Here is a 22,259-nt window from a genome sequence, read left to right on the forward strand (position 1 = left end):
ACACACACACACACACACACACACACACACACAAGATAAGAGCATTTCTATCAGATCATCACTTTACCGTCATGTCCTCCATCGATGACCCCCGCTCGCTTATGTAAGCATGTGTTGGACGAGGCAAGTACGGGCAGGACAAGGACATTTCGTTACGAGACCACTCGCAACGTGTTTGCGTGTGTGTGTGTGTGTGTGTGTGTTTGTGTGTGTGTGTGTGTGTGTGTGTTTGTCGATGTGTGTGTTTGTGCGAGTTGACTCGGCGTTGTCTCAGCAGCTGAGACTCAAGCTTTCTTCCTGCAGCTGTAATGCGAGCCGGCACACAACATCCCTCGTCAGTGCTGAGGCTCTGTCATCGCTACTCCGATGAAGGAAAGATGGCTGACGGCCTCCAGCATTTGTTTGACACAACTTCAAACGCTTTTCAGCGAGCAACTTCCATCAAAAAAAGACTTCACAATTTGTATTTGAGTCAGAGAACTGAACTGACTTTTAAGTGTAGCTTTATAGCAATGTGGATTAATCCGGTCCTCCTTTATATAATACAGCTCAATACTGTCAAGTAGCATTATAACCATTATTTGAGTCTCTTTCCCCTTTAAATAGGTAGCATTAATAATATGAGTTGTTTAAAGAGAGCCAGCAGCTTGGGGAATTGTGCGTGTGACAAGTTGACAACAAAACAAAAACAAAAAAAACATACTGTTTGTATTGGACTCCATACTGATATAAAAGTGTTATAGCACCATCTAGTGGTAAAAAGGTGACATTCATTATAAACTTGCCATATTGCAGATTTCTTTTTCCCTACTATATTCTGAAATATTCTAAAAGTTAAAACTACTTTCTAGCATCTCAGCCACCTCAATTACTCTGTGGCAGAGTCGTATATGTAATAATATAACATAACACTTTGGGATCTGGTGACGGTGATGTGAGCAAATGGAATATAAATACTAGATACAATTTAAAGACGATCACCTTATAGAAACCAAGATTCTGTTCAACGGCATTGATAATCATGCCCTTACCTGTACTCCCATTTCCGTTGACCACAGGTGGCATCCCAGACTCATTTCGGTCGGCCCCCCTCTCTTCTGGCTCAGTGACCTCTCTATAATCTGTTTTACACCGGCTTTCTCTTATTTGGACATCAGAACAATGGCGCTGCTCTGTCTCCATCTCATCTCCGGTATCAATACCTGCTCTGCTCCCCCTCTGCACGTCCAAATCGACCTCCCTCCCATCTATTCTTTCCTCTGTGCTGTGGTTATCAGCAGCGGTGTCACCCGGGACTAATTTGATGGGCTCGCACTGCATCAGTGGGTTCTCTGTGGGGAGCTCCTCTTCTGTTTCAGTCACGGTCCGACTCATAGCCTGAGGGGCTTCAGCTTGGCAGTGGCTCACCTTGTGTTCTCCCGTTTCTATAGATAGTGAGATTATATTTTTGGGACGGCCAGTATGAGATCTCTCTTTATCCTCAATGCTAGGTGGTGGTTCAGGTGTATCAAGTCTGTACTCAAAGGAATTATCTTCCTTCTGCCCAGACTCTGCAACCTCAGAATATAAGCTTTTGGCCATATTACTTGAAAATATGAAATTTCCGTCTAAACGGGTGTTCTCATTGGTTCCCGGAAGTAGAAGACCCTCCATTGCAATGGCTGATGCTTTGTCATTTGGCGTGTGTGCATCCCAACATCTCGTCTTTGCACAAGTTACTCCATCCTGCATGTCATGGTCTCTGCCTGACATTTGTGCGGTACCTGCCTGCATCATATTTTCTGAATCCACTATCTGCTGTCCCTCTTCCTCTGGTTGTTGATACAGTAGGCCTCCACCGTCTCCTCCACTAATGACCTCTTCAGTAGGGTTGAATAGAGAAAGCTTCCGCTTTGCTTGGCAGTCCAAAGCTACAATGGAGTCTAGCTTCTTTCTGGAAACACTCCAACGATCTGAATCTCTGTTTTCTTTCTGTGCGTCTGACCTGAAATCATCTGTCTCGTCACCTGCTGTAAGGCAAGAAGAAGCTCTGTAACGAGCCAGAGCACGCCCCTCTTCATGGGCACTACGCTGCACGGTTGTGGGGAACAAAACCTCATCAGGATCCTCCTCGTCTGGAGAAAGATTACGAATGAAAGGCGTCCGGATTTCTTCAGTTGATCTATGAAAGAAAAAGACAGTGTGCCAAATGTATAATGCATTCTTACCAGCAACAGAAGAGCATTAATGCATGTGACACTTCAGACTTTTGTGCGTTACCCAGTTATAGAAGTACCGTAACCCTTAGACATTTCTGAATACATGAAACACTCTCAAGCATGTTCTGCATCCATAAATGAACAGTTGATAACAACCATAACATGTTAGCCTCATTTTCTTCGCTACTCACTTTCTCCATGGTGTAGATTCACATATTCTCTCTGGTATTTGGCGAGACAGGGAGGTGCATCGGTTTCTATGGGAGAGAGATGCTGCCATCTCCTCACGCTGAGTGAATGGCAGAGCACGACTGGACTGGCAAGCAGGGGGTGCAGAGTTGTCTCTGTGGGAATCAATCTGTGAGCCCCGATAATGAGACGTTTGCCTTTGGAGTGAGGAGTCGCAGCGGGAGGCGGCCTGGGGTGACGGGGAGTGCCGATAGCAGGCCGAGGTCTGAGAGCTCTGCCACTGGCTGGAGACGTCATGGTGAGGAGTGGGAAAGGAGGACACCTGGAGACTGGACCATGGATTTTGTTTACTTTTTTATGTTTTACACTAGCATTAAGGATTATATTATGGCATCAGTAGTCAAACCATACAATTAGTGAGGGCCTTCTGCTATGTTAGTACTAATATACTTTATTAAACTGCTGCAGATTACACCCCAGGACAAGATGCTTCTGCACCAATCTGCTGTTAATGACCCCAGTAGTGTTAATAAAATGGATAATCTATTGTAATACAAGTGCATGTTGTTTTATATCGGTGTGTAGCCGCTACTTAACTCGACATACCGGTCTGTAGCTCTCACTCTGCTCTCCTGACTCATGCTCCAGCTGCTCTGAGCCCAGGGCTCCCTCTGGCTGCCATTATTCCTTTCCACTATTACATATGAAACAAATGAGATAGCAATAAACTCTCTGGTAACTAAATATATTACGTATTATCAACTTCATACAATGCCTCATTGAGCAGTAAAATAATATGTATAGAAACCAGTATGACCTGTAAGTTCTACATCACGTCTCCTTATTTAACAGGATACATGCAGTACGTGTCCACAAAGTGAAGTGGCACATTCTAATATAAATAATTAAATGCTGTAGAAACACGGCTTGATAATTAAAGCGAACGCTTTCTCTGTCAAGTAATAGTCCAAATTTAAGTGGAAAACATTGATTACAAAAAGGGGATAAAACTGGGAAATGGAAAAGTCATGTCAATCAAGGAAAATACAATAAAACCAGTTCACTAGTGGCTTCAAAGGAAGTCTGGTTCTGGTTCATAATATACTGCAACAAGCTGACGTAAGATACTCTCTGCTTGCCCCCTGACTGACTTCGCCTGTGATCGTAGGAGTAGTTGTGGTTGCGTCTGGCTGCATGTAGACTCTGGGCCCGCAGCACAGCCAGGATCTTCTGTGCCGCCTGGGACAGAGGTCCAGAGTGCAACCTGCTGCTAGACTGCTCCATCGCTCCCCTGTCAGAATGCTACTCTCTCTCTCTACCTGAGGAAATCTGACTCTTCAACTGTCATTGGCCTAAACAGAACAAAAGGGAGAGTCGGGTCAGTTACACGAAGATCTGGTTTGAACTGGCATCTCCAAAACAGAAATACACTTCAATCATTTAAAAAATAAAACAAAACTTTCACAATTGAACCTCCATAAAAGATAACATTGTACTTTATTTATCTGATGACAAAAAGAAAACAAGGACATGTATTTTAGAACATTGCTAGACACTGGTTAGTGGACTTATCTGGTTAGTTCATGTAAAAATTGTTTAGAATGAACATATGCAGCGTTTCTCATATACAACCAAACTTTTTTTTTCCCCCCCAAGTTGAGTTTTGTCCCAAAGATTAAGACTCAAGGGATCGTTCTCCGTCTCCAGCACAAACCAAGTGACGGTGCAGTAAAGCACAGTGTACTTATCCGATATCGTGAAGCTTTATAGCACAGGTTGACTCCCTTAGCACAGAAAAAGTACATTGAAGTTGAGCTGGCCACAACCGCCCCTCATTCCTTCGGGCAGCCTTTACTGTTGCCCTCTCTTCAAAGCCATTTTGCCCTCCAGATCTTCCACTACTTTCTTCAGCAGCCGGGCATCCAAGTGGAAGTAGATGTACAGTTCCCTCTCCCGCCTGAGGGGGGCATTGCACTCCAACTGAGAACGCTTGGCTTTAACCTCCCCGATGATTTCTTGCATTAAATGCTGCAAACTCTGCAGCTGAGACTCTGCTTCCACAAGCTTCACCGTCAGCTCCTGTAGAGACGCAGGAAGAGGGGTGAGAAATTAACAAAGAAATGTTATGCATGTAAGGCAATTTATCAAAATTACAATTAACTTACTTGCAGATATTTCTGTTCACATATCAAACACAATACTTTTTCTGAAACTAAAGCTTGTTTTGTGCAGAAAAGCAGTTTCTCCTGAGAGCCCATTAATCACACAGTGCTTTTATACCCAACGTGTGTCTCATCGACATTGTTGAATTTGAAACAACGTGCAAAAGAAAAAATATATATCGTGCTACCAGCTTCCCTCACCAATATGGACAAGTCATTTAAAATTCAACCGACTCACATTAATTAAGGATTGCTTCCGATAGGCACTCTGTGTGGTTGACCAAGATGACTGTGCATAAGATGAAAGGAAACAAACCCACCTGTGCATTGGGGCAAAGCAGCTCCTGGTCAGTGATGGCCGCGGGACATACCTGCGGCCCTAAGATCAGCTGCTGGAGCTCTGTGTACATTGCCCTGTGGAGCGCCTCACAGTCGCCATAAAGACGAGCAGCTGTGTAACCCTGCTCACGGCCAGCCCCAGCTAGAGCATCTCGGGTCACCTGGAGGTTGCCTGCGAGGTCACGAGCAGCGTGGTCCAGCGCTTCATATGTCCGAAAAGGCTCCGATCGACCATGGTCTGGATCATGGTCAAGGATCTGGAGCAGCCTGAGCAAAGAGTTGCATATTAAATTACATTGCAGAAAGTGAGATAGCCTGATAAAGATTGTCATGGGCACAAAGCAACCAACACACCATTACAGTATTGCAGAGGAGTTGAGTGAATAATGCTTTTTTTAGCATTCTCAGATCCACATTCTTACCTGCTGAAGGCTGCATCCTTGCTGCTGATAATAGGGTTCGGCCTGGGGTTGATAGCCAGGTCAGGGTGTGCCAGGGACTCAATTCTGAGGGTTGCCGCTTCACCTTCCTTTACAAGTCTGCTATTTACTTCTCCCAACTGCTTAAGACACATCCTCCACCTCCTCAACTCCATCTCCTGACCCAGGAGCACCAGGTCAAAGGACGCCTTTTGGCGGAGTAGGTAGTCTCGAACCTAAGAGGACAAAAGTACATTTTGTTTCAATACGGCTGCTGATTAATATTTCCAGATCATACCATGAGTAATATTTGTGATAAATGTTTAATTTGTTAGCTATATTCAATTAAAAAAAATCCCTTTTCAACAAGAGGACAAAAGGTATAACATTATTATGTTTGAAAGCACATACAATGTTCTCGAGCAAGACATTTGAATTCTGAATAGAGTACTCAGAGATGATTGATAGTTTACCCTGACCCATGCAAAATACTTGTTTTTACAGAAAAAGAGGATGAACCAGATGGCATCTCCAACTCACCTGATCCTGTCTGGAGGTGTAGTAGTCCTGCCTGGCTAGTTGCAGATCCAGGTCTCCCCTCACTACCGGCACATTAAGCAACCTGGCTGACTCTCTAAGGGCAGCAGGTACTGGTCCATTGAGCAGAGCCTCCAGCTCAGCCTCCACCGCATGCAGCTCCTTCCTGGACACAACCTCACGGACATGCAGCGAGGAGGACATGGAGATGCTCTGATAGAGTGAAGAGATAGTTAGGAAGGAGCTCTTGAGACTGGAACTGAATAGTAATAACTGATGACACTATATGAGAGATGTGATGCTGTTTGCAGGAGATAAAACTCAATTTATGTTTTGCTTTACCTTGGTAGAAGAGGACTTCTCAGAGAGCCAATCCAGTCCAGCCTTGACACTCTTCTCCTCTGCCATTGCCTGCATCAGTTGGTGCTGGGCCACAATATGGGACCACTGAAGTCTGGCCATCTCTGTCCTCCTGCCATCCAACATTTGCTCCTCCCTCCCTCTCCCCTCATGCTCATTCTCTTCATCTTCACATGAACTGAGGTCCAGGAGCTGGAAGCGGTCAGAGCAAGAAGTCTCAACAATGTCAGAGATGCCCTGGAAGAAATGCTTCTGGGTGAAGACAGCTAGTGTTTTAGTGTTGAGCTCCTCCTGGTGCAGGTAGGGATCCAAGGGCAGCTGAGAGGAGAGGACAGCGGGGCTTTTGGAGCTAGAGGAGTTTAATGAGGTCACATGGTCTCCTTTTCCTTTTTGCGTAGCCTCTGGCTGAACTGGGAGATATGAAGCAAGCTTTCTCACCTCATCCGTTAGGTTTTGTAATAGAGCGTTGGTGTCAGCATTCTCAGCTCCAATGGAAGCACCGGCCTCCTTCAGCTTACATGCCGAATTCTCCAGCTCTGCAGTAAGTCGTAGGTCAACATCTGCACGGGAGGTGGCCACAACCTGCAACCTGTTATACCGCCGTTGCTTCAGGTCTTTTTCTTTACGTAGTGCCTGGAGCTCTGCCTCCAAGTCCTGTATGGTCACATCACCCTCCGCCACAAACACGGAGGATGAAGATGAAGAAGAGGGCCCCAAGATGTTTGCACTGCCATCCGAAGGTCCAATGGTTTTAAGGACCTCACCCAAGGCTGCTTCATCCAGACATGGCTTGCCGGACTTCCGTAGCTCCTGAAAAGCATGTGCCTCCTCCTTGGTGAGAACATTGCTCTGGTTGAGGGTCCGACAGACAAAGCGCAAGAAGTGAAGGTTCTCCGGGGCGCAGTCAAACAGCCAGTCGAAGTCCGAGGCCTTCAGTGATGACGCACCAGGATAACCTAGACGGCCCAAGGCCTCCACAAACTGGCCCCCATTTAACATGTTGGGTCCGCACTCTGTGCTCCCTTGCTATTGTGCTATTCAGTCACACAGCAGCACAATGTGGATTGTGGAGGATTAGGTGAAGACCAATACAAAGGAGAGTGAGAATATATATCTGGCAAAGCATATTCGTGATCTCTTAAGGTTAGGGATGTGTTTGGATCAGGGATAATCCAGCCACATCTGCTCTTTTGGTTGGTTTCAGGTAATCCAATTGTTATAAACACCCCACTACACTCTATTAAGACACTGGAATGATTTCCTAACGTGCAACATAGTGAGAGAAACACAAACCACACAAAATAAAACAGTAGCAGTTAAAAGTAATGATATGTCAGAGCACAGTTGCTCTCATCATCGATAAAGTTATGTTACATTTTTGTAGAGACCGTTATGAGGAGAAAAGGTTTATAATATTTTGTAGAATATGTAGTTTGTGGTGCTGTTGAATTGTATTGAGTTTCTAATGTCTTGACCACTCCATTCATATCGGTGAGGGTAGACTAAATATTAGAAAAAAAACACCACTCAGTCAGTAAAACAAAACTCAACAGGACCATAACAATATCTACCAAAGTCCAAAATTGAATCAACACCTCTCTAAAACAGCTAATATTTATTGAACATTAAGGGTTATTGAATTAGATTGGATTAGTTTTAGTCCAAAATGTCCCATCACAACAGCTTGACAGTGACATGTATTTCTCCATAGATTATGTCAACAATAAGGGAAGTAAACAAAACATGACAGGTAACAGTTACTTCGTACTTGCAGATCTATCGGACCGTGAAACATCTTTAGCTGTTAAATACATTTAGACAATGTATGAAGTTGCATAACGTAGGAAATAAAACGGATCAGGACGTTCCTGTTTAAAACTGTAGCTAACGGTTATGATGAACACGAAGAGGCTCACCCAAATGTTGGCACACCATAAATTGTATTGATAGCCCTCTATTGCAAACAGCATGGATAACCAGTTAACGTTATATTGTTAATCAGTCACAAAAGTTAGCTTCATTTAAAATTGGCCATTGTAGGTAAGCTCGCTCAACAGTTTCTTTTAGGTTAGCTCGCTATAAACAGTTGCGGTGCACGAGCCCGCTGTCGTTAAACGTTTTTTAAAAAAAGAAATAAAAAGAAGCGAGTTAGCCTGCTAACTATTAACGCTCCGGCTCGTGTCGAAAGCAATGTATTCGTATTTTATCTCACCAATAAAAGACAATTTCGTAAAATAAAGTAGCTTAACTATCAGATACTTACAAGCGTACTCAGAAAACTCCGTTTACTTAGCACCCCGTCCGAGTCAGCGGTCCGCTCGCGCCAAACATCTAAACTGCTGCGCACGCAGAGGCGACGTGACGACGTGACGTCCTCCGTCATACGCCGGAAACTGCGTCAAACCTTCCAACCAATCAGCTTTGAGTATTGAATTGGTGGTTCACGCCTTCTTTGCCTCGGCGCTTTTTAAGACAACCCACGGCTGCTTGCGCTCACCCCTTGTGCTCAGTGAGTTCACGACTTGTGCCGTTACTTTGTGGAGAAGAATAACCGGTAAGTTTGAAGAACACCGTTAATATATGTATGTAAAATAATATGCTCAAACGGACTCCATTGCATCCTTATGTGTCGGAGAGGTGGCATAAGTAAACAAAAGGGAGACCGGTAGCCCGCGGCAGGGAGTTCACGTCTCACTTGTGACTTGGTAATTGTCTGTTTTAAAACTATTAACTAGTGTTGTGGTTGTATTCATATTGTCACATGATAGACATGTACTCACTGTCACGTTCATAAACCGTATGAAATAATTGTTTTCCAGAAAGAACCAAAGTATGTCAAATCATTCACATTTTACAACTTGCTTTTTCCTGTCTTAAAAGTGCGTGTGTGTGCGTGTGCGTGAAGCTGAATAGCTTCATTCCTCTTTAATTGCAGTATTTAATTGCAGATGTTGTATGTACCTTAACGAAGCACTTACGATTGTTAAAACAACTACAGGATACTGCAATGTATGTAGACGCTCTCAATTTAAGACCTAATAAGTGATTATAGCATTTCCCTTGACTTCACTCATTAGTAACTGGTTGGTAAATCTCAAATTCTCGTGACTCAAATCCCTGCAACTGATGTCACCGTCAGGTTTCATTTCAAACAACTGCTCCGTCTTCCACAGCTGCCCCCCGAACAAAGAAACCATGGTCCAAGCTAAGACCTGGATCCTGACTAAGCACTTTGACGGCTTCCCAAAGGACAGCGACTTTCAGCTCAAGGTGGAGGAGCTCCCTGCACCCAAAGATGGGGGTATGATCTTTTTGTGTGTGTGTGTGTCTGTGTTCTTTGTACTCAAGCTTGAAGAAGAATACACACTATATGTCTCCTTTTGGTCTCAAACATTAAACACCAATTACTTTGAGCGAGGCAGTATTTACGTGCGTGAGTCATATGCAGAAGAGCAAAAAAGTCTGTTCAGGTGTCGAGTGCTCTTGTTTTGCACTGATGCCTCTCTTTCTGGTTTCAGAGGTGCTTTTGGAAGCCGTGTTTCTCAGTGTCGACCCGTACATGAGGTGAGTGAAGAGCAGGATCTTAGAAAACATTCAGAATTATTATTGTGAACGCTCTCTAACAAAAATTCAATCATCCAAAAATGTATCGTGTAACGATACACACCTGTTTGTCTTTACAGGCCGTTCAGTAGGTTTCGCATGAAGGAAGGCGATGTCATGATCGGAAGTCAAGTGGCCAAGTAAAGAACAAACACACACACACACACACAAAGAGGAATGTATTTACTGTGTTTGCACTGATGTTTAAACAGAACCCGACCTGCATCTGCTATTAATGACTAAAGCCTTTGAATCACAGGGACTGGAAAGTGAAATGTTCTTGGCTGAGTGTTCAGACGCTCGGTCGGTTTCAGAAGGAACGCTTTAGATGATAAACATGCGGAGTAAATTACTCTGTGACCAAACTAGACAAACAACCTCAAAGTGATCTGTCGGATTGAAGTTATGCATTTTCTTCACTTTGTTATGAAGTGAGTAATACACATCTGCCACAGGGTATGACGTCATACTGTTGTCTAGAATACCACAAAAAATGAATGTATTAAATAAAGGAAGTTTTTTTTGGTTTAATCTTGTGTTTTTATGTGTCTGCCATCTGTGTAGCATCATAACCAGGAATGAGTTCCAACTTTAAATGAGCTCGGTGACGTAGACTGTTGGAACCGGTTGATGGATTGCCTTTCTTCTCTTGTTCTCCTGTAGAGTGGTTCAAAGTAACAATCCAGCGTTTCCTGTGGGAAGCCACGTTGTTGGACGCTGTGGCTGGAGAAGCCACACAGTCTGTGATGGGAAGGACCTGATTCCCATCATGCCTGACTGGCCGCAAGACGTCTCCTTGTCTCTGGCCCTGGGCGGCATCGGCATGCCAGGGTAAGGAGGATGCTATAGGTCGCCTCTATGGGTAGAAATGAAGGAGGTAGATTGGGCACCCAGGTGTAACAGTACAATTCATTTCCTCAAAGACAATTTACTCTGACTTGTTTTTCCAGCTTTAACAGTGACGGACATTAAGCGGTCTGAGCTGAATCCGAAGCACAACAAACAATCTGGTACAAGACCAACCAACTTTAAGAGATGCAGGAAGTCAGCTTTGAGTGTAAATAGCAAACGCTGCTTAATAACTAAAGGTCGGCTTGGGCTTCGCCCGTGTTTAACCCACTATGAAGAAAGGGAATACTGAACCCTTCCTGAGTAAATGTTAGTTAAGACTTCTAATCTGCTTGTGTTTAAGGGACAGAGTTGTTTCTCTCTCAGTAGAGCAGAACAGCAGAGTTCTGTCTTTCTTTGAGCAAATAAACAAGCGAGGCTCCAAATGATTTGTCCTGCTGGTGAGCTGAAGTCCTCATATAAACACTTAAGAAGCAGTTAAAAAAAAGTTATTGTTACGAAGGACAAAGAGACTCCTCTGCAACTGGAGGGAGAACATAAAGTCGTGCTTTTTCAGATTTTGGTCGTTTGATTTTCCTCTCCAGACTGACGGCCCTGTCCGGGATAGAAGAGGTCTTGGGGCTCCAGGAGGGTGAGACCCTACTGGTGAATTCTGCCGCGGGGGCGGTGGGCTCCATGGTGGGCCAGATCGCCAAGATCAAGGGCTGCAAGGTGGTGGGTTCAGCAGGCTCCGATGCCAAAGTGGCTTTTCTCAAAGAACTGGGCTTCGACGAGGCCTTCAACTACAAGACTGTTGGTTCCCTGGAGGAGGCTCTGAAGAAGGCTTCTCCCGAAGGATACGACTGCTTCTTTGAAAATGTAAGCAAGCCGGTAAAGTGTCCTGGAGCGCTTACCATTTATGCTCATTTATAGCATTTTATTTTAAGTGATTTAACTAACAATTATTGTTCATTTCAGGTGGGAGGCCCTTTTTCAAGTGTTGCCATACAACAGATGAAGACCTTTGGAAGAATAGCCGTGTGTGGAGCTATTTCCACATACAATGACACCACGCCCCAAACAGGTGTGTACATCCCAACGTAGTCTTCCTAATGCCAATTATCCTGCTTATTTGTCTGCTTTAACTTGATACACGCTTGTGAACAAATATCATGAAATTGAATTAAAACTGCGTGTAAACAAGTTATTCACCTATTTACAACTTCACGTTCAGATTATCTTCATGTATTTCTCCACTAGAGGGCGACATTGTGTTGCTGAAATGTTGGCGTAGATGAATAAACAGACCTTTTGTCTTGACAATTGTTTCCTTGGACAACCATTGAAAGTGTGTTTTCTCTCTCTCTCTCTCTCTCTTCTTGCCTCTCTCTCAGGCCCATACCCCCACCTAACCATGATCCTCAAGCAGCTTAAGATGGAGGGCTTCTTGCAGGGCAGGTGGGAGCACAAGCAGCCCGAGTCCCTCAAGAGGCTGATGGGATGGTTGAAAGAGGTCAGGGACTGAAAATCATTTATTCAGATGTTGGATCTAATTAAGAATGTGTGTGCGTTTTTCCAGGAAATATCTAATCTCAATTTGTAGGGCTGTCCACGGTCCTGCCTGAGCTTAATTGCTGTGCTTTTATTTATTTATTCTGCGTCCGCAGGGCAAACTGCAGTGTCGGGAGCACATCACAAGAGGCTTTGAACAGATGCCAGCTGCTTTTATGGGGATACTGCAGGGAGAAAACGTCGGCAAGGCTGTTGTTGCCGTCTGATGTGGCGAAGAATCAGTATTATTATTAACCTACACATAATTTCATGAATCATACATGAAGGACTTAGCCATATACATTAATAAATAACCAGTCGTATCCAAATGAACATGATGTCCATGAAAAGAAATGTGATTTTTGTAATGTTTAGCATTAGTTCAGGAGTTACTGTTTGACAGTTCCATTCATGCTTTAAAATTCAGATGGTTTTATGAAACTGGACCCTACAGCTAGGTTTTGTATTAGATCAGAGCGCTGTGTGCAATCTGCGGAGGACAACACAAGGTTGCCGGTCTGCTATGCCACCAAGTACTTGGACGAGATGTGTGGATCTGCTGCTGATGCATTTGTATAATATTCACTGAAACAAAATTAACCATGTGCTTTGCATTTAGGTAATAAAATGTTCTGTTGACATCATATATTTTCACCATATACATCTAGATAATATATCAGTTAATAATAGATAACATAGGGAGTCTAGATAATATATCAGACCCCGTTAGCCCTCTGCTTCCAAGTGCAGCAGAAAATCGACTATTTTTAGACACTAATTTGACTTTCATAAGGTTGTGATGGAGATGAGTGCCTCAGCGCCATGGTTACATCGGATGCTGTTAGTCCAGCATAGCACAAGGCGTTCCCACTTTGGTGTGGACTTTGCATACCTACAAGGGTGAGAGTATTTCATACTGACCCAATATTAAAGAGGCAAGTTCCCAGTAATGATGCTCTGAGTTTTCCGTAAATCGAAAAGTATCAAAACATTGAGTTTTTCTTTTTTTTTCAAATGCAAATGTTGGACATTTCAAAAACATGTATTTTACTGCGCAAAACATTAAGTCGACGATAGTTTAGACAATATGAAGTTTGGAAATAAAAACTAAATGTGAACATAAACGGAAAAATGACGTAATGACGACAAGTCCCGTTGGTCGGAATTGGCCTCCGCTGACTCAGTCGTTTCCGGTAAAGCAATAATTTGTCAAGTCATTGTGACTTGAATTCATATTTAACTTTTGTCCCTGCAAGTATTGAAATAATAGTAATAATTAGTAACCGTCGTTAAAACGATTAAATGTAAAGTAATCTTTTTTTCTCAATCTGCTGTTCATAAAACGATTACAAAACACGTAGAAGTACCTAATAAATTGACCTAGAGACACCATTAAATTCACGTGACGTCTCGTTTGGTTGCTGGACGGAAAAAAACCAACACCGTCAAAACTGAAAGATGTTACGTTACTGACAACCTTCAAAATAAACGTCTTTATTATAAAAAAAAAAAAAGCCACAGCATATATAACTGCCCATTGGCGTAAGAATTGCAATCTTTATTTTGAAAGCGCACTGACTTCCGCCACGGAGCGGACAGGTCGACTTCCTTATTACAGCTGCCATATAAAAAGCGACGTGTCTCCCTCTGGGTGTCACACATTTAGTTGCCTGTCTGTCATCGCGATAGACGCTTCACCGAATCGACACCATGAGAGAACCCACAGATCTGGTAAGTTGTGCTCCGTTCAATTCGTCGTTTACCGTTTGTCGAAAGCCGCCATTGTGAGCCGTTTAAGACGCTTCCACTAACCGTCGATGGAGCGGCCGCGTGCACCTCCCGTGAGACACGTTCTTCACATTAAAGGAGTTTATACTATGTTTGTTTTAAACATGTGCAGTTGGATACGTGTGGATTGATACGATGTAAAGCTAATGGCTCCGATTTCCCCTGAATGGTGCCCGACCATGTGATTCTTCACGAAATGGACTTTACCCACAATCCAACAGCGATGCGTTGTTCTGGAAACGCTCGTGCACCAGATAGCACGTTAACGGACCCGCTTCAGGGGGAGGACGGTACTGTTGTGATACACCAACGGTGTTTGCGTTGAGAAATACGTCCGCTTACGTACTTTATAACCCATTCTAATACTATATGTACGTAGTTTACGCATGAGTATGATTTATGGAGAAAAGGGTCGTTTTGTTTTCAGCTTTTCAGGCACCTGTTAGGACCACTCTCTGGACCTGCTTTGTTTTTAAATGGGGCTGATTGCCTGCTAGTCTAGTACCCTGATCAAGCCTTTAATGCGGGTACTTTAATCACAAGTCTACCTCGGACGTTAAAGGCTATGGGATGAGGAGAAACTTCAGGAAGGGATCCCTTTTCCAAAATGCACAATAATGCAATCGATGTCTTTTTATATCAAAAGTACAAGCAATACTGTGTGTGATAGGGGTGTTCAGGCTGTACTGAAGCCTCAATTACACATACGGATGAACTGTTGAGTTGACAGCCAGCCAGAAGTTAAAAAAATTGCATGCCAACAATTTTTATTTTTCACTTTCCAAATATAACCTGCAGTACGTGAGTTCACGTTAATTACATCACAGCTTGATCCAGACACGTTTAATAACATTATCGTCTGCTCTTATTTATTTTCTGTAGGCTGAGTTCAGGCAAATCCTGAAGGAAGCTGGAGACAAGCTGGTCGTGGTGGATTTCACCGCCACCTGGTGTGGCCCCTGTAAAATGATTGGTCCACTATTTGCGGTAAGTGTACAATTTTTGACATCTCTCTACTCCTTCAAGCCAATAAAAGTTTTGAGACTTTCATAAAAGTCTGGTTATTAGGTATTTTTGTACAGCAATATGATGAATAAAAGGACCAAGATTTCAAGGAACACAAATGCATCAATACGCGTTTTCTCGATTTGACTTTCAGCAACAGGAGACAAAGCCTGAGAACGCAAACGTGATTTTCCTGAAGGTGGACGTGGATGAAGCTGATGTAAGTTTTTATGTCACTTGTCATGTAGCACCAGCTGGTTTACTTTACTACAACTGCCATAAGTACAAAGATCTCAACAGCACACATGCAGGGCCTTCTCTACATTGCATCAACAGGGGAACCTTTAACCTTTGTCCCTGGTTTGTACACATTTTTAAAAGTCCAAAATAACTTATCTTCTGGGAATTGTAAAGGAATGTCAGGTGTGTAACAGAAGGATTAAACAGTAATTGTCCTGGTTTCATTAATTCTCTAAGCAATGCAGACTATTCATGAAACCTTTCAGTAGGCATGTGGAGCCACAGCTGGCTCATGTGACCCAAGTGCAACGCTTGTCTGTCGTTGCTGAAACGTGACGAACCGAGAACAAACTTTCTCGCTTATTACAATATTTAAATATTTTTTTCTTTTGATAATGTCCACTGAGTCCTCCACACCGACCTGACGAAGGATCCAAATAGAGATGTGAACAATGCATTTAAGCCAAGTTGCTCATAATGTTGTTTTAAAGGCATTCTGAACTAGTGTCCTTTATAAATACTTTGGACCTAAAAATCCAGCGACTTGAGCTGTTAGTTCCTATTTGATGCTTTACAGTTCACGTGTAGCGGTGTTTTTGTGTCCGTCCTTCCATCTTACTGTTTCTTTTTTGTGTGGTCTTTTCAGGATATCAGTAAAGAATGCAAGATCAGCTGCATGCCCACTTTTCAATACTACAAGAACGGAGTCAAGGTAAGCACGAAGATACACACAGCAGAGCTGCAAGCGACGGCTCGTCTCCACACCCAGCCGACGTGGAGCAACATCTTCACTTTCCCTTTTACTCTCATTTTGTGTTGCATTCGTACCAAATCGGGCGTTTCAGTGTCTGCGTTCTCTTTTCAGGTGTTCGAGTTCTCCGGCGCCAACATTGATACACTGATTGAAAACCTGGAAATCCACAGAACATAAAATCCCACTGGCCGATCCACTCTCCCTTATTGTATTCATACCACAGGAGCCCCTGTTGCCCTCTGTACACACCTAAAGAAATTCCAGTTACACCTAATCAGGTCTTCTATTCCACACAGGAAATAATAATTAGTTCCTCATCATGTGTCGGTGACTTACTCCTCGTACTGTTTGTGACTGGCTGGTTGGATTAAACCCTGATGAGCACTTTTAAGTCTGTTTTTATATCCTGACTCACTCGTGAACTTTCTTTTGTACATTGTGTTCAACAAGGTGGATTTAATAAATATAGATGGTCACAGGAACGTTGCACTCGTCTTATTCACTTTTTTCTTTTTAACGTGAACTTGACGCACAACCACTTGCTGGGAGGTCAAAGAAAGCGCAGCCAATGGTATTTTATGCTTTAATAAAAATGTGAGAATAGTTTACACATATACATTGGGACAATCACATCAATAGTTTTTACACATCGTACAAGTATATAGCAGCATATGTTTAATACTGTTGAGTCTCTATGAAAAAATACAGCTTTATTTTACAAAATGGTTCTTGCTTTGCCTTTTGCGGAGATGAGAACGACCGGTTTACAAGTGCCACTTAACTGTACAACAATCCCTTCATGAGACGATTCACACGGAGCCTTCAGAAGTGATAATATCCTGGTTTTCTTTTCCTGCAAAGAGACGAAATGAGTTTAAAAAAAACCCACAAGTTATGTTTTATATTTAATATGAATATTTGAGATGGCTGGTTTTTACATTCTCAAATGACTCCTCACTGCCCAGAGACCTAACATGCACACTAGTATCTATCCGGGTTAAGAGTCATCACGCTCCCCTTTAATTGTTCCGTCTCTTGCATGCTTTTCGGTTCAGTGCCTTGTAATTACCGTCTGGATATACTTCAAAAGGAAACCTGTTTTATAATTTGCATGTATACATGAATATAGCTGTAAATATAAGGTGCAGGTGTGCTTTTGGGCTCCTGAGTTTCCACATTTGAAGAACGTAGTCTCGCCGGTCTCTAATCACCTGGAGCAGTCGTGTCCGCTCCACCCTGGACTGCAGTGACATCGGTTCGGCCGGATGCACCGGCCTCCGTTCAGGCAAGGGGATGAACACACAGCTGTGGACATAAAAACGGCACAATCATCGTAACCGTGACGACGAGTTTCTGCTCTCATGACATGCTGTGTTTATTTAAAGGAGTGCTTTAAGAGCACAAAACCTGCCGTGACAGTCGGTGACGTGATCATTTGCTGTCTCCTTGGTGCCCCACCTCCATCACAAATGACCACACAAAACTATTGAGATGGATATTATTGGTAGTTTGAATGACATATTTGTCTGTACAAAATAAGTAAATGTAAATTAATACAAATTAAATGGGAAATTCCAATTTTAAAAAAAGCATAGAAGACTAGAAACACTTCTTCCAGCTGATCATTCAAAGATGAAGTTGATACAGTATTATTTACTCACAATTGTTATGTACCTATTTATGCATTACTCAGTTCTAAGTAATACATAGTAATCAAATGCACGAGGTGAGAAAATACAACTATGATGTCACACTCCTGAGTTTAATAACGACATGACCATGTGAGGGCTCTCCGTCGCTGTGCCATCGGACGTGAGGCGTTCACATTCCAGCCTCGGCGTGGGAACCCGTGAACTCACCGCTGTGACAGCGCGTGCCGCTCCACCCGGTGGGACACTGGCACTGGTAGGGCGCCACGCAGCGGCCTCCGTTCAGGCACGGCAGGATGCAGATGGCTGTTAGTACAGAGGAGAGAGGAGTCTCGTGTGAGGTCAGCGGCCTTCCTCTCTCTTGGTAGAAAGCAAACACATTTGGGAGCATTTTGAAATTGAAGGTCTCGAGGGAAGGATGTTCTCAAGTAGACGGTAAAGGAGCAAAGTCACCGTAGTCGCTGTTCTTTAAAGTCAGCTAGGAAAGGTTTTCAACTTACTTTACCAAAATAAAACAAGGAAAACCGGCAAATCCTCAAAATAAAAGACTGTTCTGCAAATTACTTTTTAGTCAATTTCTTTATATAAAAGAAAGAAATACCGGTAATTAACATTCTCTTAATTAATTGACTGACAAACTGTCTATAAAGCCGTTTCACTAAACTAAACGAGCTGACGGCTGCTTGGCGAAAGGAGTCAGAGGACCCCCAACGTCGTCAGCGTTTAAAAAGGCTTACATTTAAAAGATGTTTCCCATTTTCTGTATCGTCTATCTTTTTTTTGAATTATTTATTTATATCCGATCGATTTGTGATTATTGCTCCTCTAGTTTCCGTGTCGAGTGAGACAAAATGTCCATGAACTGTCCGACGTAGAGAACGAATGAGAATAACTCTCCCCGTGCCTGAAAGCAGCCATTTCCTCCTTTATGACACTCGGGTCTATTAAAACCTGCTGAGCGAGCGGAGTGTTGGACTGAGATGTAACTTAAGGACACTCACGCTCCTCACAAAGCCGGCCCATCCAGCCCTCGGGGCAGGAGCAAGTGTTGGGCCGCTGACACACACCTCCGTTCTGGCAGCGCAACCAACACACTGCTGAGGACAGACACACACACAAAGGCATGTCAAATTAATGCACACACACACACACACACACACACATACACAAAGCGCATATTCTATATGTAGAAAGACACATTTGTATACTTCACATACGGTAGACAATCTTCAATATTCAACCCCTTACAGCAAAATAAGAGAGAACAACAGTTTCAACAACGACAACTTCATGCACCAAAGCGAACTTCCTCGGCGCAAACTTATCAAAGACATCAACAGCAACCCCCTGAATGTGCATGTGCGTGTGTGTGCGTGTGTGTGTACATGCAGACGGGAACATGCAGAAACTCAACAGCTGTTGCCTGGATCCAGCCTTCGTTTTTCCCTGGAAAATGTGCAGCGAAGGGAAGAAGCTCACAGAATGTGGAGCTCCGATTTGTTACCTGCACTTCTGTAAACTGTCAGTCAGTGATGTTTGTTTTCTACGATTCACCCAATCCCCACGTTTATCTGTGATTGTCATCAATGACGATGGCCAGAGGGAGAGTCAACTTATTATGTATTCACCACAGAGAGGTCAGCTTCAGGTCACTGTTTCCTGTTTACATCTAAAACCTGCACTGTGTTCATATCAACTGAGCTCATTGTAAGACAGATGGTATTTTAAAAAGTCTCAAAGGAAGCTCTTCCACGTTGATCCGGAAGGCCATAAACCGAATGTATAATGTATAGCTGAGAAGAAAAAAAAACTACTGTCGATGCTAGAAATATCTTGACATGATGTCACCTTGTATATTTGTATCCACGGGGAAAAGAAAATGCACCAACAGGCAATCCAACAGCCCCCTGAGACGCATCCCTTTAAGAACAAGAACACCTTTTAGCAGCGCTATCATAACAAGGGTTGCTTCTTCTTTGAATGGGGCTGGATCCAGAGCTTATGAATTATTCATAAATGAGTGCACAGGAAGAGGCATCCGTCATGGTGCAGCCAGAGGGAAGAGGTCCTCTGGTGAAGCTGCCTTTTTAGGATGACCACTTGAACCCCGACCTTAACTGGTAATGAGGAAAAGGCTCAAAGAACCCGTGGTGGGATTTCTTGGCTACTTCCCCTACTTCCACATACCGTACACGTGCAGCTGGTGTGAAACCAGTAGGAGTCGGCATGAGAGGACAGAGAGAGCAGGCACAGAGACGGTAATACCATCCGGGGAGATGGTTATCTGTTGGGTATGAGCAGCAGTCCAGAGAAGGGTTGAACAGCGGATGAGGTCATGCTGCGAGAGGGACAGTCAGAGGAAGCAGGAAGTGTCCTGAGAAAGGAGAGCGTCCCTTCTGTCAAACACAGAGGGTTGTTTTTTTTCTTCTCTCTACCTCTGCATGTGGGAGGCGGCGTCCAGGTGCCGTTCTCCAGACACCTGCTCCTTCCGACGCCCTCCATGGCGTAGCCGCCAAAACACGAGTACACCGCCACGTCCCCAAACTGGAACACCGCGCCCCGCACCACCCCATTGGCCACGTGGAGGGGGGGGCCACAGGACACCCCTGTACCAGATGGAACGACCCACGAGTTACTCACTACACGTGTTCCTGAACGTGCTGCTACTTTACCGAGTGGCCTGAGAAGTTGATGGGTAAATCGATCTTCTGTTCGAGCAGAGGGGAACATTGTCCACAGGGAGTGGACACAATAATAGAAACACCTTACAGTCCAGAACAGCAGCAGCTTCTTACGCTAATCTTATTTTGGGGGTTAATAAAAACAGAGGCCTCCGATTGTTTCTCTTTTCTGAAAAACACGTTCCTGTTGTCGTGATTATCCCCCACGTCACTTTAAAGTATCTGACTCGTGTGGCTGCAACTCAGGGAGTGGCTTTTTGGACTAACAGGAGATTTTCTTTTCAATCATACAGGGAAGTAACCTAAAAAATTACGTTAAAAAAACCGTCTTGTGGTGTTGACAAAAAAAAAAGTGTAATATGAGATTCCAGGAATCTGTGTGTTTGTGGGACTATATTGTATTGTAAGGTGTTCCTGTTATTTTGTCTACCCCTTCTGTAGCATTGAAAACATACTGAATATGAAAGTGTGCACTGCAGAGGAAGCAATCCGTGTCCATTGGATGAAATCACGTGTTCCCTGTATCCCTCATTCATGCGACATATCCCAAATATTGCTAAACACTTGTTGTGTGGCTTGACAATCGGTACCTCTTAGAGACAAAAAGAGAGAGAACATGCATATAAGAGATTAAAAAAACATGCAAATACAAACAATGAGCCATAGCAACGTGAGCATAATTGTGTTGCATATTCAGAGACAACTGCATGCAAGAAAGATCAGAGGATTATGTGACAAAGGTTGCCATAGAAGCGGCAATTAGTCCAGGATCCAGTAAACCAACACAGTGTTTGATGCAGTTTGTTTTGATGAAAGCTGAGTGAGAGACAGACGGCCAATAGAAAGGAAACGTCAGCTTCAGGCAGATTGGAGCCAACAGCGCAAGTGGAGAGAAGAAGAGTTAGAAACCAGACGAGTGGAGCACGAAGGATGGTGTGAAACGTCAAATTTATACCCCATTAACTCCTGAATTAGGCCATTTTTTGCTAGGTTGAGGACACATTCACATATTGACTTGATTGATTTCCCTCAAACTGAGCAAGAAAAAGCAAAAAAAACTATACATTATTTAGGCCAAACGTGATATTTCAGAATTAAAAGAATCAAATTGAAAAATGCTGCACAATAAAGTCAAAGATAGTTTTGAGCAGTCAACCTTACTGCAAATAAAGGAATTGTATTAACTATAAATCATAACATTAACCATAAATAAAAATAAACCCACATTTAAATAAATGTAAACAAACAAAACAATTACCAAACGTACTGCAAATTATATTCACCTGAAAACCACTACTGATATACATTTGTCTTTATTGGTCCTTCATTATTGATGGCTTATGTGATTACATTTAAATAAAAGTGTATATTGTATATTTGTGGCTATGAATCAACAAGTGAAGCTTCATCAAAGAGGATAAAAATACCTACTTTCACACACGGAGCTGATGGGGCTCCAGGTCTGGTCGGCCCTGCAGGTGATGGTGCCGCTGCCTTTGACCTGCTGACCTTTGGGACAAGTAACACGGACAGACTGGCCAACAGGAAACACCTGCTGGGACCCATATCTACTGCTGGCCGCCCTCCAGCCGGGAGGAGTCGGGCAAGACTTAGCTGTAAAGAACAGAAATGTGGGATTATTAATTAATAGATGTCTTCATCGAGTTGACACACTATTTAAATCGCTAATATGGCTGACATCACGCCAGGGTACTGGCTATAGATGTGAGACAGTTTGAAATTATACAAGTATATGGAAGTTTAGGGGGTGGAGGGGATACGTCTGAACACTCGGTGGTATTCTTTTCCTCGGTTTATGTAAATCATCAGATAAACACTGAAAACATCTTTTAATGTAAACTTTTGAGTGGTAGGAAGACTAGAAAGTTAAAAATATACCAGAGATTTAACTCACAAACACCGTATTCAACGTGACACTATTTGCTCTGAGGGTTT

At 43.3% G+C, this 22,259-nt stretch overlaps 4 protein-coding genes across 5 annotated transcripts in view; 2 read left to right on the top strand and 2 right to left on the bottom strand.

The window, feature by feature from the left end:
• Positions 1–3,865: 3,865 nt before the first annotated feature.
• On the bottom strand, positions 3,866–8,582 carry haus3 (HAUS augmin-like complex, subunit 3). The gene is made up of 6 exons (XM_034557503.1): positions 8,468–8,582; positions 6,187–7,238; positions 5,848–6,057; positions 5,311–5,543; positions 4,870–5,155; positions 3,866–4,466 (listed from the first exon to the last, which is right to left on the bottom strand). The coding sequence occupies exons 2-6, from the start codon at positions 7,201–7,203 to the stop codon at positions 4,239–4,241; spliced, it is 1,974 nt and encodes a 657-aa protein (XP_034413394.1). The 5' UTR covers positions 7,204–7,238; positions 8,468–8,582; the 3' UTR covers positions 3,866–4,238.
• Positions 8,583–8,654: 72 nt separating this feature from the next.
• Positions 8,655–12,830, top strand: LOC117748059 (prostaglandin reductase 1-like). Of its 2 annotated transcripts, none has more exons than XM_034557674.1 (9): positions 8,655–8,758; positions 9,378–9,505; positions 9,723–9,768; positions 9,888–9,947; positions 10,471–10,638; positions 11,241–11,514; positions 11,614–11,719; positions 12,030–12,148; positions 12,303–12,830. In XM_034557674.1, exons 2-9 carry the CDS (start codon positions 9,400–9,402, stop codon positions 12,411–12,413), a joined length of 990 nt encoding a protein of 329 aa, XP_034413565.1. In that variant the 5' UTR covers positions 8,655–8,758; positions 9,378–9,399; the 3' UTR covers positions 12,414–12,830. The 2 variants fall into 2 exon arrangements, with proteins under 2 accessions (XP_034413565.1, XP_034413566.1); XM_034557675.1 differs by having other exon boundaries at positions 8,673–8,758; positions 9,344–9,505.
• Positions 12,831–13,737: 907 nt separating this feature from the next.
• Positions 13,738–16,455, top strand: txn (thioredoxin). Its single transcript, XM_034556693.1, has 5 exons — positions 13,738–13,917; positions 14,857–14,961; positions 15,134–15,199; positions 15,866–15,931; positions 16,085–16,455. The coding sequence occupies exons 1-5, from the start codon at positions 13,897–13,899 to the stop codon at positions 16,148–16,150; spliced, it is 324 nt and encodes a 107-aa protein (XP_034412584.1). The 5' UTR covers positions 13,738–13,896; the 3' UTR covers positions 16,151–16,455.
• A 93-nt stretch (positions 16,456–16,548) lies between these two features.
• Positions 16,549–22,259, bottom strand: part of svep1 (sushi, von Willebrand factor type A, EGF and pentraxin domain containing 1) — a 67,129-nt gene continuing 61,418 nt past the window's right edge. The window contains exons 44-49 of the mRNA XM_034556694.1: positions 21,735–21,917; positions 20,058–20,228; positions 18,624–18,719; positions 17,833–17,928; positions 17,185–17,278; positions 16,549–16,826 (exon numbers count right to left, since the gene is read on the bottom strand). Coding sequence (XP_034412585.1) covers positions 16,796–16,826; positions 17,185–17,278; positions 17,833–17,928; positions 18,624–18,719; positions 20,058–20,228; positions 21,735–21,917 — 671 coding nt within the window. The 3' untranslated portion in view covers positions 16,549–16,795. The remainder of the gene's footprint in view (positions 16,827–17,184; positions 17,279–17,832; positions 17,929–18,623; positions 18,720–20,057; positions 20,229–21,734; positions 21,918–22,259) is intronic.

This window comes from Cyclopterus lumpus, chromosome 18 (assembly GCF_009769545.1).
Source record: "Cyclopterus lumpus isolate fCycLum1 chromosome 18, fCycLum1.pri, whole genome shotgun sequence".
NCBI classification, from domain to species: Eukaryota; Metazoa; Chordata; class Actinopteri; order Perciformes; family Cyclopteridae; genus Cyclopterus; species Cyclopterus lumpus.

What these genes read in the sequence shown, in the direction of transcription:
- haus3 (XM_034557503.1), bottom strand. Translation starts at nt 7,203, where the DNA reads ATGTTAAATGGGGGCCAGTTTGTGGAGGCCTTGGGCCGTCTAGGTTAT. An exon ending in ACACCTCCAGACAGGATCAG is followed by an intron (nt 5,544 to 5,847) that starts GTGAGTTGGAGA and finishes TTGTCCTCTTAG; the next exon opens with GTTCGAGACTACCTACTCCG. An exon ending in TGCTTTGCCCCAATGCACAG is followed by an intron (nt 4,467 to 4,869) that starts GTGGGTTTGTTT and finishes GCGTCTCTACAG; the next exon opens with GAGCTGACGGTGAAGCTTGT.
- LOC117748059 (XM_034557674.1), top strand. Translation starts at nt 9,400, where the DNA reads ATGGTCCAAGCTAAGACCTGGATCCTGACTAAGCACTTTGACGGCTTC. An exon ending in CCCTGCACCCAAAGATGGGG is followed by an intron (nt 9,506 to 9,722) that starts GTATGATCTTTT and finishes TTCTGGTTTCAG; the next exon opens with AGGTGCTTTTGGAAGCCGTG. An exon ending in TGACACCACGCCCCAAACAG is followed by an intron (nt 11,720 to 12,029) that starts GTGTGTACATCC and finishes CCTCTCTCTCAG; the next exon opens with GCCCATACCCCCACCTAACC.
- txn (XM_034556693.1), top strand. Translation starts at nt 13,897, where the DNA reads ATGAGAGAACCCACAGATCTG. An exon ending in TGAGAGAACCCACAGATCTG is followed by an intron (nt 13,918 to 14,856) that starts GTAAGTTGTGCT and finishes TATTTTCTGTAG; the next exon opens with GCTGAGTTCAGGCAAATCCT. An exon ending in ACTACAAGAACGGAGTCAAG is followed by an intron (nt 15,932 to 16,084) that starts GTAAGCACGAAG and finishes TTCTCTTTTCAG; the next exon opens with GTGTTCGAGTTCTCCGGCGC.